Source organism: Sciurus vulgaris, assembly GCF_902686455.1.
Source record: "Sciurus vulgaris genome assembly, chromosome: 1".
Lineage (NCBI taxonomy): Eukaryota > Metazoa > Chordata > Mammalia > Rodentia > Sciuridae > Sciurus > Sciurus vulgaris.
In genome coordinates, this window is record NC_136461.1 from 144389092 (window position 1) to 144405361 (window position 16270).

General features: G+C 35.6%; 1 protein-coding gene across 2 annotated transcripts in view; it reads right to left on the reverse strand.

The window, feature by feature from the left end:
- Positions 1–8573: 8573 nt before the first annotated feature.
- CPA6 (carboxypeptidase A6) overlaps positions 8574–16270 on the reverse strand; it is a 352255-nt gene continuing 344558 nt past the window's right edge. For both annotated transcript variants that reach the window (XM_079103921.1, XM_079103922.1), the window contains 2 exons: positions 12133–12217; positions 8574–8979 (listed from right to left, as the gene is read on the reverse strand). In XM_079103921.1, coding sequence (XP_078960047.1) covers positions 8792–8979; positions 12133–12217 — 273 coding nt within the window. In that variant the 3' untranslated portion in view covers positions 8574–8791. The remainder of the gene's footprint in view (positions 8980–12132; positions 12218–16270) is intronic.

The following is a 16270-nucleotide window of genomic DNA, read 5'->3' on the forward strand; positions in this document are numbered from 1 at the left end:
GAAATTTTTGCTGAATATCTGAGTCTTTTGGCCACTGTTTGGAGATTGCTGATCTACTGCAAATGCATATAAAGTCTAAGAACTATCTTATTACAGATACTATGTGTTGAAATACTTATGGGTGAAAATGACATGTCTATGACTTACTTTGAAATGGTACAACAAGAAAAAGTTGGAGGGGGAAATATGAAATAAGTTTGGTAAGATAAAATGTTAATCATTGCTGTAACTTAGTGATGGCATTTATCATACCATACTATCTTTGTGTGTTTGAAAACTTCAATAATAATTTTTTTAGAAAGTGTAAGAACTTGGCTTATATTGTTTTACCACTAATGGGACAAGAAACCATACTCAAACCACTTAAATATTCTGTGCTTCAATTTTTACAAATGATTATATAGCAATTAGTCAATTACCAAGTAATTATTGAGCAAGGATTAGTATGTAGGTTGCATTCTGGTGTTAATATCTACATTCCCAAGAGATATTGTCAGTATACTAAAAAGCATAATGTACTTCAAAAAATTTAAAGCACTTTTCAGATATTATTATTACAAGATCCATTGTTGAAATTCTTTGAGTACAAATGCATGGAACACAGTTCTTTGATAAATGAAGTTCCCAGAGATTTCTTTTTTATTTCCCCCATGTTGAAGAATAATTATTAGGTTAGTTATTGGCTGCAAGAGCAGCTGCTTAGATTTCTACATTGAGAATAGGACAGAAAAAGAAAAGTAATATGTTACACATCTTGGCTCCTTTTATGTTTCTGAGGAAAAAGCAAAGCAACCTTTAAGTACTGTATGTCTCTACTACATGGTAATATAGTTTAATCAGGACCCTGTTGTGGTCAAATCCCAAAAGGCAGGTAATACAGAAGGAAAAACTTAATTGGTTAAAAAATGCAAGCTGTGTGTGCACATGAGGCCCAATGATTTTCAACATTTTGGGATATAATTCAGAGTGTGATTGTGTGGCTTACTGCCAGAACCAGAGAGATGACTTTCTCCTTCTTATGCATAGACTTGAAGCCACAGGCAGGGCTCAGGTCCAGAAATGACCTGTGACTTGAAGAAAGGAGTGTTGGTAGTGGAGGGGTTTCCTGGGTAATAAAAGGTGGCAGGGCATGCTGGTTATCCAGAGGGGACAGAGAAATTGCTGAGAGAGAAGGCATTGATGCGAACTGTATTCTCTTTGTAATTTTACTTGTGGATTACCTTGACAGAAAACAGTATCAATTACATAGCAGTTATCCAATAAATATTTATTGAATAAATGCACAGATTCTCTTGGGACATGGATTTTTCTCTGAGAGATTGCTTGTTTGCTATAGTCACAGAGTGGTAAGTGTATCCAATAATTATTTTAGCCTAGTTAGTTTAGGTTTTTAAGAATAAAATACTTATTTCCGGAATGCCAAAGAGAAATATTTCCTCCTCTTAAAACCAATGTTTAAATGAATTAGAGGAGTTATTTGTTGAAACACTATTTTTTCCCCAAGGTGATATACTTCGTCAAAAGTTGTCAATGAAAAAAAAATGAATTTCCTAATTAGTTAAACAAGGTATCCTGTAGCTTGAGTGTGAGAAAAATGAATCAGAGTGAAAACTAATGATCATTTATACATAGTCAATGAAGAGCTCAGTATAATTTGATTAGATTAACATTTCCCCCTCTAGTAAAAAGTCTACTGTATGCTTTTACAGTCATAAAATTTAGAAAACCTTGCTTGGTGTGGATTTGCTGCTGTTTTCTATGTGTTCCCTCCTTTCATCCTCATAGTACACATGTAATGTGGGTTTTGTTATTCCCATTTTACAGATTAAAAACTAAAGGAGGATTCTTTAGGAGACCCAGGACTGCTAATTAGAACTTTTCTAAATATAAAGCCAGTTATACTTCTTATCTCATTCTGCTCTCTCTTTACAAGAACAAATTACACTTAGGGTTTTGAAGAACAGCCTATTCCATGGTTTACTATGGCCTTTTCCATTAATCATTTGGAATCAAAGCTGTACTCCCCACCACCCCTCCCTTAGTCTAGAACTAAAAGCTCTAGATTAAAATCTATAAGTAACATTATCCAGCAGGCAATGCCTGGGTTAGATATAAAATTAGAGTAAGTATGGAAAACTGAGCCATTATTCTCATATTCAACCCAATAAGGGTTTTTAGAAAATGTATTATGTGTAAAAGTTGATGCTGGCTGATTAAATAGAAAAGGAGGTTATTATATGGACATTTTTGAGAGAACCAGCTCAAAGCTGAGTTCAGAAATGATCATTATTACCTCATGTACATGTATGACTGCATGACCAATGTGATCCTGCAATATGTATAATCAGAAAAATGAGAGATTACACTGCATTTATGTATGATCTATCAAAATGTATAAATGCATTCTACTGTCATGTACAACTAATTAGAACAAACAAACAAACAAACAAAAAAAAGAAATGAAGTCTAACTAAAGGCTGCAGAAGGGATCTGAAGAGTTTAACTACAGCTCCCTTTATTGTCACAAACACCAAGGAACACTGCTGCTGTCCCCAGCCTGACACTGCCATTTCTGCAGCAGGAATATGGCCCATTTTTTCCCCCGCCATATGAATTCTACATGGCACCTCCTTAAAAAAAAACATATTAAGTGCACACATATTGTTAACAATAGGCATGATGTTGTATAACAGACCTCTAGAATTTGTCTTGCATAACTGAAAATTTATAGTATTTACATTTCTGAGTCTAAAAAAAGTTGATTTGATTTCAAGTTCTCAGTACAGAATTAATTCTGTGGGAGTGAATAATAATGATTGTCACAAATAGTTGATTCTTAGATGCTTCTCTTTAGTTCAGTGCTGCCTCTTTAGGATACCCTTAATGCATTCCCTGTTACAGCTTGTGACAGGTGCAGTGACACTTACTTCAAATACTCATTCTTTCATGAAATTTTGTTGACCCCGATACAAAACAACTAAACCACCTATTCACATTTGCTGCTCCACTGAATGAAAACTTTACATGATATTTCAGATTGATATTACTCGAAATAGGTAGCTGGATATAAATACATCCAGCAACACAATTTCTGCTTACCAGATATCAGATAGTCTTCTTTAGAATATTGAACACAGTTCTAAATTACTAAAGGATTCTATCTAGGACAGCAGGAAACCATGCCTCTGACAAAAGTATAGGTATAGCAGAAATTCAATAACTGTTTTAGTTTGTTTTCTATTGCTATAACTGAATTCCACAGACTAGGTGATTTACAATGAGTAAAAGTTTATTTAACTCACTGTTTTGGAGGTTGGAAGAGCATGGTGTTGGCCTTCTTTAAAACATGCATTAAAACATGGTGGAGCGCATCACATGGTGAGACAGCCAATCTGCTAGCTCAGATTTCTCTTCCTCTTATAAAGTCACTATGCTATCATGGGACCCTTCCCTCATCTAATCTTAATTGCTTCCAAAAGGCCTTATCTCCACTGTTAAGATATGAATTAGAGAATTAAGTTTGCAACACATGAACTTTTGGGGAACACATTCAAACCACAGCAATAATGATCCCATCACCAATCATTTGGTTGTTGAAAATTATTTCTTCCAGATTGGGCACACTTGGTGGGCAGCTCACTGGGCTATTATCTTTCACTGGGGAAGCATTTACTCTTGAGTCAGTTTGAAATTTAGAATCCACTGTTTTCAGTGTTATGTGGATAAGTCATGAAGCTAGCTTCTTTGTTTAACTCATCACTAAATTATCAGGCTGATTATAGCATCCACATACTATATAATTGGATGTACTTGCCTCACCTACCCTGGGCTAGTGCAATAAGAATGGACTCCTTAGGCAGAGATCCCCACAGGTCACCCACTGGGAAGTTGGGGGTATAGTCCTAGAAGTCACAACTGCAGAAACAGGGTGGGGTTGGAAATGAGGGATTAATTAGGATTGGCCTTTGAAGATCATCAGGTCACCTTATTTTCATGCGCATTATTCATACATTTCAGTAGTTCTCAGTGCAATGTGCTTTGTGATATATTAGGTATTCAGTGTAGTTGTGTTCAGGCTTATTATGCAATATTCTTATCTGATTCATGAAAATATTCCATTAAATTGCTCATATAATTACTGTGCTTAATCTACAACTTACTTTAATGTTGCATAGAATTCTGAGTTAACAATTAGATTTGATCGAGTATAACTTTACTGTAAATACTTCCTATGATGAACAGTCCAAAAAAATTATTGAGAGCTAAGGTAGCAGACAACTCTAACTAAAACCAACAAATTTCCTTTTAAGAAGAGAACATAATAATTTGAACTATAATTTTATTATTTAAAAAGGTAAATTATAAGGAGTAGCTTGTTCTGTTTCTATTGGTAGTAAATTAAAAAATGATGGGGAGTGTTAAAACTCAAAAAATATGTTTCATATGCCTAAGAATGTGACCCTGGTTGGAAATAGGTTTATCACAAATAAAATTCATTAGAATGCCATAGTGGAGTAAGCAGGGTAGGCCCCTATCCAGCATGACTGGTATTCTTACAAGAAGCTGGGCATATGAAGACAGAGACACACAGACAATGCCATGGGAGGCCAGGCAGACTTGAGAGTTATGCAATGGCAAGTCAAGGAATACCAAAGATTTCTGACAAAGCACCAGAAGCTAGAAAGAGGCAAGGAAAGATCCCCCTAAACATTTCTGAGGGAGCATGGCCCTGCTGACATCTTGGTATTCGACTTCTAGCTTCCACAACTGTGAGACAATAAATTCCTCTTGTTTTAAACTACCCAATTTGTGGTGCTTTATTCGGTAGCCCTAAGAAACTAAAATACTTGAAAAATCTGATGAAGTTGAGAATTAAAACTCAATATAGCCCAAATCTATAAAATTACTTTTATAATAGTGGGGGGAAATATATCTTGCCAAGCTATTTTTAAAAATGCTTGTGCTACTTTGAGTTGAAGAAATTTTTATATCCTTAAGTAAGTATTGACATAAACATAACACTTCTGTTCCTCACACACAGTACCTAGCAGAGTGCCTCAAACACAAATCATCCCACAGTACATTTTGTGGCTTAGTTTAAAAGATTAAAAATGAAAATATCCTATAAATATTAAAATGCCCACTTATAGAACTTGAGCCATAAAATGTATATATACAGTGTTACTGAAATGTGAGAGTAATCATTGAAAAGATTTGCATGAGGTTCATCAAGGAGAAAATTTTATTTCAAATCCACATATGAATAATAAAGAAACTACCATGGAGTTTGTGGATTATTCCAATTCTATATTTTCTGTTACCCTTATTTTGATTAAAAAAAAAACCACTCTTAGCAACTATGCTATGTGACAAGTAAGGACAAATAAAATAAATTTTAGTTCTTGGTATTAACTTGCCTATAGTTCTTATTACAATAGGGCTTAATAGGGATGGATGTGAGTAATGTACTTACCAAAGAACTTGGAGGGCTATCTGTAAATTCTTTGACTTTTTTCCCACCCTGAAAAGTTGATTTTTGTTTGGTTGTTATAGGGATGATGTTTGATGGAAAGTCATCAGTAGACACCGGCAGAGGATCTGACACAGGTTGCCAACAAAGCAGGAACTATGGCATGTTGCTAGTCAAAGGGAAAAGTTTCCTGTCATTGGGATCCATGAAAGTCACCAGATGAGACCAGCTGGTTGATGTGCATCTTGTCACATCATTTGAGAAGTAGCATCTTTCCATTCTTGGGGGTTTTTATAAGCTTCTAGCCCTCTGATTTTTGTGGACATTTTGACTTTTGCCTAGCCTATTGGTACAAATAAGTAGTATAGTACCCCCTACCTCCTAACCATTTCTGAGTATATATTACTAGATGAGATTAAGTGAAGTTTAAATTCTCTCTCATGTGTACTGTTCTTTTGCAGGACCAAGTCTCTGAGATCCATTCCTGTAAATGTATCACTGTTACTGCAAAATAAATAAATTAATAAATAAGATTTGCAAAACATAGACAAACTAAATATTTCCTGATTGTATATAATATTTTAGTTTCTGTGCCAGACACTCCCATATAATCTTAACTTTTTATTTATTTATTTATTTTTATGGTACTGGGGATCAAACCCAGGGCCTTGTGCTTGCAAGGCAAGCACTCTACCAGCTGAGCTATCTCCCCAGCCCCCCATACAATCTTATTTAATAGTTTTTAAGATTTAATTTTGGTATTATTCTTATAGAAACAATGTGTATATATTTTACAAACATCAAAAAGATTGATGAGTAATTAGAAATCTGTTTTTAAAAATTATTATTTTCCTTTAAAAGGAATATGCTCTTTAGTATGTGTATTTCCTAACTGAAAAAAAAAAATAAAGCATGTTAAATAATATGACAAGGCTTATGTTAAAACAATAGTCCTTTGTTTTATCCTCACTCCCAATTCATTAGGCCCAAAATTTCTAATCATTTTAGTTTTTTCATTTTGCTTTACTTCCTTATTTCAAAGCCACATTCTTATACATATATTTCTTGATTCTTTAGCCTTAGAGATTGATTTCCTTCCACAGAAGATAAAGATTTAGCTCTCCTATATACCTTCTTCTTACATGCATTTCACTCTTCCTATCATCCTTATATATTTATATCTAACATTATTTTGACTCTGTGCTGTTTATAACTTAGGCCCATAGCATTACTAGGATTCCATATCTTCTCATTTATAATTCTTTGTTTTCACCAGTTAAAAAATATATTTATTTTTTTATTCGTTTGGTTTTCTGTCTTTATTATGAATTAATTGCTTAGTTCTCTAATATAAATAAAAATTGCCTCTGAACATATTTAAGTGTTCTCTCCATTTCACATTTATCTTCATATTCACCAGAAGTCTTTAGTTCTCCTACTCCAAGTTTTTCTGGAAGTCTGACATGAAGTTGTCACTTAGCACCTTTTCCTTCACCATTATATTTAGATTTTTTCCCATACCTGTCTCCTGGGTTGTATTCACCCTGTTCTTGGCACATACATCTTACTATTGGTTTGCTCTTTCTTTGTGGTAGAGTATATCCTCTAGGAGCTTCCCGAGAAAAGTAAATAATAGAGGACTCGCTTATCCTACATCCTATCTTCATTTTTCATCAGCAGTTTCATTGGGTTTAGATTTGTGTGTATGGTTTTTTTCTCAGAACTCTGAAGGCATTTTTCTTTCATCTTCAAGTTTTGGTGGTGCTTCAAGTTTGGTGGTGCTACTTAAGGCCTCATTCCTTTGTCTGGAGTCTTTTTCCCCCTCTGGAAGTTTTTAGGCATATTCCTTTATCCTGGTGGTGTTCATGATACATCTTGGTTAGACAAATCCTCTAAGAGGATTTGCATTTGCTTTTACCAAATGCTTGTGGGTATTACCATTCTGGGATTAATCTGCATTAAATTCGTGGCTAGAGGTTTATCAGACTATTTACATAGTCTGAATCTGGGCCATGAACCTGTGTGAAGGCTGATGTGTGGCTCCAAATTCTCAGTGGTGATTTCCCTTGACTCCACTCTTGCCAAAATTTGAAATGGTCAGTTTTCTCTGGGGTCCATTAAAAGGAATATGGGGTTCTTTCTGACATGGAGGGTACAACCCATTAAAAGGAATATGGGGTTCTCCTCCTGGTAGGAGGAGAAACTATTCAAATTCCCAACTTGAAGAATTTTTGGGTTTTGTTCTCTGGTCCCATTCCTCAAAATGCATCGAAGTCTGTATTTAGCTGATTTGACAAATGCTTTTAGGATAACAGTATATTGCTTACCTTTCTAGGTTCCTATCTTCACTCAATGCCTGGCTTGAGATTTTCTTGCTTTACAGTCTGATGATTGTAAGATGATAAGATGATTTTAAAAGTTATATTTTGTCCATAAATTTTAGTTATTTCCAGCAGTGCAGATACTGCTTCTTTCTTCTTCTTGGAAACAGAAGGCTGTTACCTTTCTAAGCCTCAGTTCCCTTATTTGAAATAGATATTGTAAGAAATGAGATTATTAGGGTAAAGATCTTAACTCTGTGTCTGACACCTCAATGAATAGTTATTCTATTTTTTTGAGTGACATTATCAGAGTCTAAACACAAGTTGCTCTATTTTGCTGTGTTTTTATAAGTGTATGGTATGCTAATGCCAGAGGAAGAGAAAGTGAATAATCTGAGGTTTTAAAGATTGTGTGTATGTTATACTAAGAAAACTGTCAGTTCTTTCCATTCCCCAAATTTCTATTTCAAATGAGAACCAAATAATTAAATATCATTAATAAACTAGGTCTTATGAGGGCCTAAAATTTATTGAAGGGAAATCCACAATTTATTTGTATATTTCTTGAGACAAAGGAATTTGAAAATATTCCCTATAATCAAGACTCTTAAGGGGACATAAAATGGATGCTTTTTCTTTTCTTTTGTGGTACTAGGAATTAAACCCAGGGTCTCATACACGCTAAGCAAGTGCTGTACCACTGAAGTACCTTGAACTTGCAATCCTCCTGCTTCAGCCTCCTGAGTAACTGGGATTACAGGTGTGCACCACCCTGCCCAGCGGGATGCTTTTTCTTATAACAAACTAGAGTATGCCCTGAATTTTACCATTTTGTATTGTTACAAAGTATCAAATTGCACTGAGAAATCCTTTTAAAGTTCATAGATAAGTTCACTATAAGAGGTTGCCCTTCTCTTTAAAAACAATTTCCATTCAGTGCCAAGTGCCTTTGGTCAAAATCAGCTCTCTCTTCGATGGTTGACCTAACTCTTGGGTCCTATCAGGGACATTTCTTTAGCAGGTGCATTGTAATATTCTTCACAGCCAGCATGGTCTCTGTACAGGTAGGTCTGATGAGCACCTCTGGGAGTAAGAATCCAAAATGCCCAGTGTCACGTAGTTCAAAGGCAAATGCATAGGGTATTCCATTTTTGTAAGCCCAATCCATTGAGCTACCAGAGCTTACATCTGAAAGTTTAAAAAAAGAAAAAAAGATTATTCTCACTAAAGAGTCTGCATAATTTTCAAAATGTGTGTGTGAGAGACTAAGCTTGCTTAGTAAGATATACTAAATTCTTCCAACAAAATACCATTTCTACAAGAATGATTTAACAGTAATTCTTTGGCATCCAGTTCATGGAGCTTATAAATCATACCTGCTATCATCTTTGAAGATCTAGCCTGAGTATTAATGCTTTGCCCATATGATGACCTCAAAACTTCTCAACCTCAATTCCAATAATGGTTATCTTCACCTTCACTTTAGTCACCAATAAAACAGCCTATGCTGTGGACTTTAAAAAGATATTTTAGTTCTTATCACTCAGTTCTTCTCCACTTCCAAGTTCTTGAATATTAAAATTTTGTTCTCAGAAAACCTCATTTCTTCCACCTCCCCCATTTTTCCAGCCTTGCCCTTTGTCTTTACATAAGCTTGTAGTTTTCAGATTTTCCCTGCCTTCTTGTGGTTTCATTTGACTCTCTGCTTGGTCAGGGTCAATTCACTAGCTTTCTCACCAGACCCCCCAAATGCCTCCTTCCTGTCTTTTCTGCCTGTTTTGCTGTTGTTCAACTTCTGGCCCAGTTCCCCTGCTTTCACTCCAGGTAGGGCAGCTAGAAAGTCTTTGCTGAGTAGGTTTTCTATACAATCATACCGCCTGATCACAGAAGTCTTTTTCTGTTCCCAGTGCTGCTCTGTGCTCTATTTTCATAGTTCTGCACTTACTGGCACTTCCCATTCTCTTGTTGTCCCACCCCTCACTTTACCATGGACCCCCATATTCTAGATGATGGCTCCATTGGCTCTGATATAGACCCCAGAGCCCTCTGAGCTTTCTCCTAGCTCAGAGGAAGTCATGTTGTCTTTTACATGGGTCATCTCTTGATACTGTTGATTACTGTTATCTGTGTAAAGGAAGGGTCCCTTTTCTAGCACTTTGTTTCATATATGAATTCCTTCTCTGTTGCATCTGCATCAACCCAAATGCTCAAGGACCCCTTTCTTCTTATGATCCTGCCATATACCTTTGGTTACTATCCTCTTTTTCTTCTTTCTTTTGCTTGAGAACTCAAAAGAAAATCTATGTATGTTGTTTCTACATACTCATGACTTTCCATCTGTTTTTTGCCTCTACCCACCTATAAAACTTTACTCTTGAAGGGCAACCATGACTAAATGTCTAATCTCCTTTTTTGTTTTTGTTTTCCCCTTAAGATCCTACTTTCAACCTCTCCATAGCACTTAACATAGCTGACAATTCACCCTGGCAACCCTCTCCTTCTACTTCCTATGACCTCACACATTCCAACTTTTTAGCACAGAGTGGAAACAGGTACTAAAAATAAATCCACCAACTTGCACTGTGTCCAGTCCTACCACCTACCTTGTGACTTCTCTGTGCCTCAGGTTCCCTTTTAGAAAAAGGGAATAATGCTAATACTTGCTACATAAGGTTGTTGTGGAAATTAAATGAAATAGTAAATCACTTGAAAGTGCTTACAAATACTAGCTATTATTATTTTACATCTTTTCATCCTAAGGTCTAATATATAGTTTTTAGTACAATAGACTCTTCAATAATCACTTATTAAATTAAAAAATGTTTCATGGAAAAATCTTGGTATACATTTTTTGTCAAATATTTATGATCCAGTTTGCTATAATTCTAATATTATTATCATCATTATTAATATTATCATCAAATTTTCAAACATGTTAATTTACTCAAATAGCATTAATTTTATGCTATTTTTCTCAGGACAAGTTAGGATGGAATCATTATGTGAAGATGACAACTAAATGGATCTGTTATTTCTCAGATTCCTTTTACTTCTCTTAAGGACAGAAGATAAACTGTGACTTCAGTGTCCCTCTGGTTAGAATACATTGGAACTACAAACAGTAGTCATAGTAGCCAAAGTCAGAGACAATATGTGCCAAAAGTTACATCATGGTGATGTGACAGCCTCATTTCTATGGTAAGAGATTGTTCTTGGTAAATATAACACTATGACTGTGCCTTTATTCCAAGAAGAAAAGGTGAACTGTTATCAATATTTTTTAAAAATTGTTTTAAAATTGTTAGTATATGTATTATGTTGATATTAGTTGGTAATGTGATTTTTTAAAAAAATATTATTTTCCCCCTTCTAGGATGATGATTGAAAACCAGTTCTAAAATGCTCTAAAAAAATCTATTGATACTTGTGTCATTGTAGGACAAACTTATTTGATAAGCAATGCTAATTGACAAACCAAGCAGTTGTTCTGAAGGCTGAAGAACCTGAGTGGCAAGACATTAATGATGGGAAGATTAAAGACATCAAGGAGAAATTTGCTACCTTACTGAGAAGGATTGCCAGATGGCACTATCTGTACACATCCCCACAGCGTGTGTGTTTGACATCATAGGCACACAAAGACATTCAGCTATATGTGATTTCTCACCTGTCATATAGTCAATAAATTTTAGAATTTGAAAGGCCATGGGAAATGATCTAGTCCCATTCTTCATGTTACTGTTGCAGAAACTGAAGCCCAGCATTAATAAATATCTTGGCCAGTATCACACACCTGAAAGATTTAGGACTAGAATCTGCATCTTATGGTTCTTTGTTCTGGTTCTTACCATATACCATGTTGCTTTTTGTTTCATAGAAAAGAAGAAATACTTTAAAATCACCTTTTAAAGGAAATTTCAGCTAAGATGTCACATAAAAAAATAGTATTTCATAACAAGAATGGTGGAGGAAAGGAAAAAAGGAGAACTGTTATAAGCTGGAACACTTACTTCATTATCTTTTCGAGGCCTGTTTCCACCCTTACAGTTGTTATAATTGCTTAAGGAGCCCATTTTGATACTTTCTACTGTCATAAGATCTCAATTCAACTTGCAATCATATTATCTGCTTAGAATTTGTTTAAATTGGTACAGTGATTTCTGTCAAGCTGTGTAAAACTCATCAGATATAAACTCCCTCCATCTTCCTTGGCTAATGTGATTGTCACAAACCTCACTTTAGGGAGAACACACTCTCCCCCTTTTTTAAGAGAAGTCATGATACAGGATATTGGTTCAAGAGAGGTGATTTTAATACACAGGAAATACACAGGAAACTTACACAATGTTCTGGAGGCAGGCCCATATCTATATCGTACTCCATATACTGATCGAAGTGCTTTCACTGCTTTGTAAGCTGCAGATTCCTGAGGAGAAGAGAAATGAAGAAGTTATATCACTTATATTGTTACATTGAAACTTCTAGAGACACTGGCATGTTGCTTAAGCTTTATGGGTCACCAACACAAACAATAATGAGGGGTACATTAGTTATTATTAATATTTAACAATATTGTATTCCTCATGTCACAAAGATACATGTCACAAGATATATCTAACATATTTTAGAATACAACATTTCTTCTGATTGATTTTCACAACCAACTATAGATCGATAATATTTCTATTTTACAGATGGGAAAAGGAAGGCTCAGTGAAGTTAAATGCGTATACTGGAGTTACATAGCAAAAGTGGAGCTGGGATAAGTACCCATATTTTCTGAGCTGATATAGTATGCTGTCCTCTTTACTTTTGTTCAGACATCTATTTCTATAAATTACAAAATGTTTGACTGGGGAAGGATAATGTCAGTCTTAATCATAGATCATATCCGATCCTTAGCAATGTGCTAGTGTATAACAGATGCTTAATCAATATTTCTCATATGAATGTTGAATAAGCTTCAGTCTGCAAGAGTATTTAGAAAATTATATTGATCCTTAAGCATATATTTCAGTGGATATGTACAAGGTATTTAAAGCACATCTGGATCAATTAAGAAACCATCAAGCAAGAAAGACCTCTCTTGTGCTATGTGTTTATCCTTACTGGGAATCAGAACATCGATTTCAGAGTGCTTCATGAATTCTAAGGTTACTCAGACTCTCACAGGCTTAGTCAGGTACTGCTAAGATGCAGATATTCTAAGGTGGAACTCTTCCTAGCAATACCAAAAATGAGAAAAAATACTCAATCAAAATCCTAAAAGGTAGATATTCTAACACAAATGAGACTATATTGATTGTCCTTGAAACCATTTTCAAATGATATAAGAGCACAAGTTTGAACCAGGAGTTAGAAAAGTATTGTATGACAAGTGAGAGGAAAATAAGCATGTTGAAACCAGTACAAAACTCTCCCATTTCAATTTGTCTATGAATAATTTAATACTTTAATTGAAGTACTCTGGATAACGTGGTGGTGTGTGTTGGACTGAGCTTCAGGTTGCTGTCCTCATTCAGCTAAGGAATGCATAAAGCAGTATTTGCAGCAACTGCTACCCTCTGTGGATATTCAGGGACCAGGCTCCAGGAGCTGGCAGACTATATATTATTGATCTCATTGATGATGACATTATTCTCACAGGAGCCAACAGAAAAGGAATGTAAACACCATAATGAGGTATCTTTATGGAGAATGTTCTAAGATTTTAACATCTCCAATGATATTAGCAATATTCCATGGCAAGGGCAGATATTTTTACATTTAGAAGATTACTGCATTTTGCTGATCAGGAGACTTTTGTTCCTCATTATTTCAGATGACTAAATCCATGGAAAACATCTATTAAGGGAGGAAAAAAAAAAAAAAAAAGAAAGAAGAGACAGCCACTTTGCCTATGTACAAAAAGCTTGTGTATAGTATTAAAATTTGATTCAATATATTTCTGTCATTTGAGTATGTGTAAGTTGATAAGGGGTTTAGATATGATCTATCTATAAAAGGTGGAAATTTCATCAATTTTTTTCTCAATAATTATTTTTCAGGATGGCACAGATAGACACCTGTTTGAAAAACTATACTTAAGTGATTCTTCCTCTCTTTTCTCTCGGTCCAAAAGGACCTCAGTCTTGCTTATTGATCCTCAGCTAGGTAAGGAGTATATTTTTTTCAAATATTGCCATATTTAAAGCAACTTAATGAATGTCTTAAAAATACTAGCAGAAACAAAACTGATAAAATGTTTTGAACAATTTTGATAGAATTTAATGGTTTTTGGTTAATATTCAGGGATTGCCTAGGCTGAGGACTTTTAATCTTAGTTTTAGTGATTTAGCTTTTATTTAACTCATTAAAGAATTTCTCAACAATAGCACTATTGACTTTTGGGTTGAATAAATCTTTGCTGTTGCGGGCTGTCCAGGGCCTTGTAGGATGTCTGACAGGCAGCACCTTGGCCTCTACCCACTGGATGCCAAATTGCATCTTCCATTGCTATAACAATAAAAAATATCTCCAGACATTACTGAACGTCCATTGGGAGACAAATTCATCCTTTGTTAAAAACCATTGACCTACCCTTATACCATATCCACCAATCCAAGACAAAACTAAAACAGGCTGAACTCATGATGGGAAGTTACATTTAAAATATTGAGAACATTTCTCATGTCATGATTTTTATATGTTGCATAGTCCGCATCATCTTTTATAAGAATACAGACACTTGCCTAGAAAGGGCTGAACATTCAGTCCTAGGAAATACGATACAAGGTGGTTAGGGGGCCAGGTCAGTATAAACAATAGCCACCGCAGCAGCAATAACAAAAGGAGAGACTATCTGATTCACAGAGCAGCTGAAGAATAGTACTATGGAATACAATTATCATCCTTACAATATTTCTAAGAGAGGTAATTACTGCTCAGAATTCTTGGAATGCCAAGACCAAAGTTCCCTTTTGGACAGAATAAAAGCCTTCCCTTGCTCTCTCCTGGCCTCTCATGCCCCCTATTCCTTCCAGGGCTTGGACATCTAGATCAGAAATTCCTGAAACTCCAAGTAGTTTGTACAGGATTTGGAAAATTATTCAAAGTATAAGGAAAAGAAAATTCTTTATTTTAAAAAAAAATATTTTAGTTGTAAATGGACACAATACCTTTATTTTGTTTATTTAGTTTTTTTTTTTTGTTTTTTTAATGTGGTACTGGGGACCAAACCCAGGGCCTCACACATGCTAGGCAAGTGCTGTACCACTGAGCCACAACCCCAGCCCAGAAATTCTTATCTTTTACAAAACTTTTCATTCAAGTATAACACGTTACAGTATTTGTAACATTCAAGTATACATATGGAAGTAACATAATAAAAAGAAAATTTGGTCTTTGTCCCAAGGACATATAGCTCCTAAAACCCTTGGTGTCTCCAGAATGATAAGAGTGTCCTTTGCATACTAGTGAGATGACTGGTGGCTGAGGCCCCTAGACAGTTTCAGGTTAGAGGCTAGTGCCAGAAAGTCAAATCATGTGATCAGAGGGTTGGCAATTTCAGCTCCACTTCTTAGCCTCTGAGGAAAGGAGAGTGTCCAGAGACTGAGTTCAACCACCAATGGTCAATGTTTTGGTCAATTGTGCCTATGTAATGAAACTTCCATAAAGTCCTCTAAAAAATGGGTTTTGGAGAATTTCAGGGTTGGTGAGAACATGGGAGTGTTAGTAGGGTGGTGCCCTTGAGGAGGCAAGGAAGCTCCATGGCTCCTTGACTCTATCCTATACCTTGTCTTATGCATGTCTTCCATTTGTCATTCCTGAACTGTGCATTTTATAACAAACTGGCAATAGTAAAGCACCTTTTTGAGCTCTGTGAATCATTCTAGTGAATTATCAAAACCATGGAAGGGTTGGGGTGGGAACCTGCAGCTCTTTAGCCAAGCTGGACAGAAGTGTGGATAAGCTGAACACCCATGGCTTGCAGCTGGTGTCTGAAGTGGGAGCAGTCTTGTGGGACTGAGTCCTTAAGCTGTGGAGTTTGATGCTAACCCTGGGAGGTAGGTGTCAGAACTGAATCAAACTGGACAGCCAGTTGGAGAAGTGATGTTGGAAAAGACACCACACATTTGGTGTCAGTAGTTAAAACCCTTCAAATATATATACAGAAGAGCACACAAATTTTAATTTCATAGCACAAGCAATCACAAATTGAATCCATTCCTGTAACCACCATCTCAGGTCAAAGAATAGAAGTTATCCTGGAAAACCCCCTGGGTCTCCTCTCAACCACTGCACCCCTTTCCTTTCCCCAAAGGTCATTGTTAGCCTGCCTTCTAACACTATTTATTAGTTTTTCTGGGTTTTGGACTTTATAGGACTTTAGATGCTAGAGGATCTAAAATGAACTCATTTTACAATGTATTATGCCCTGTAGGAGATAGTTTGTTGGGTTTCTGAGATAAGAAGTAAAAGAACGCTGCTTTTTCATTTT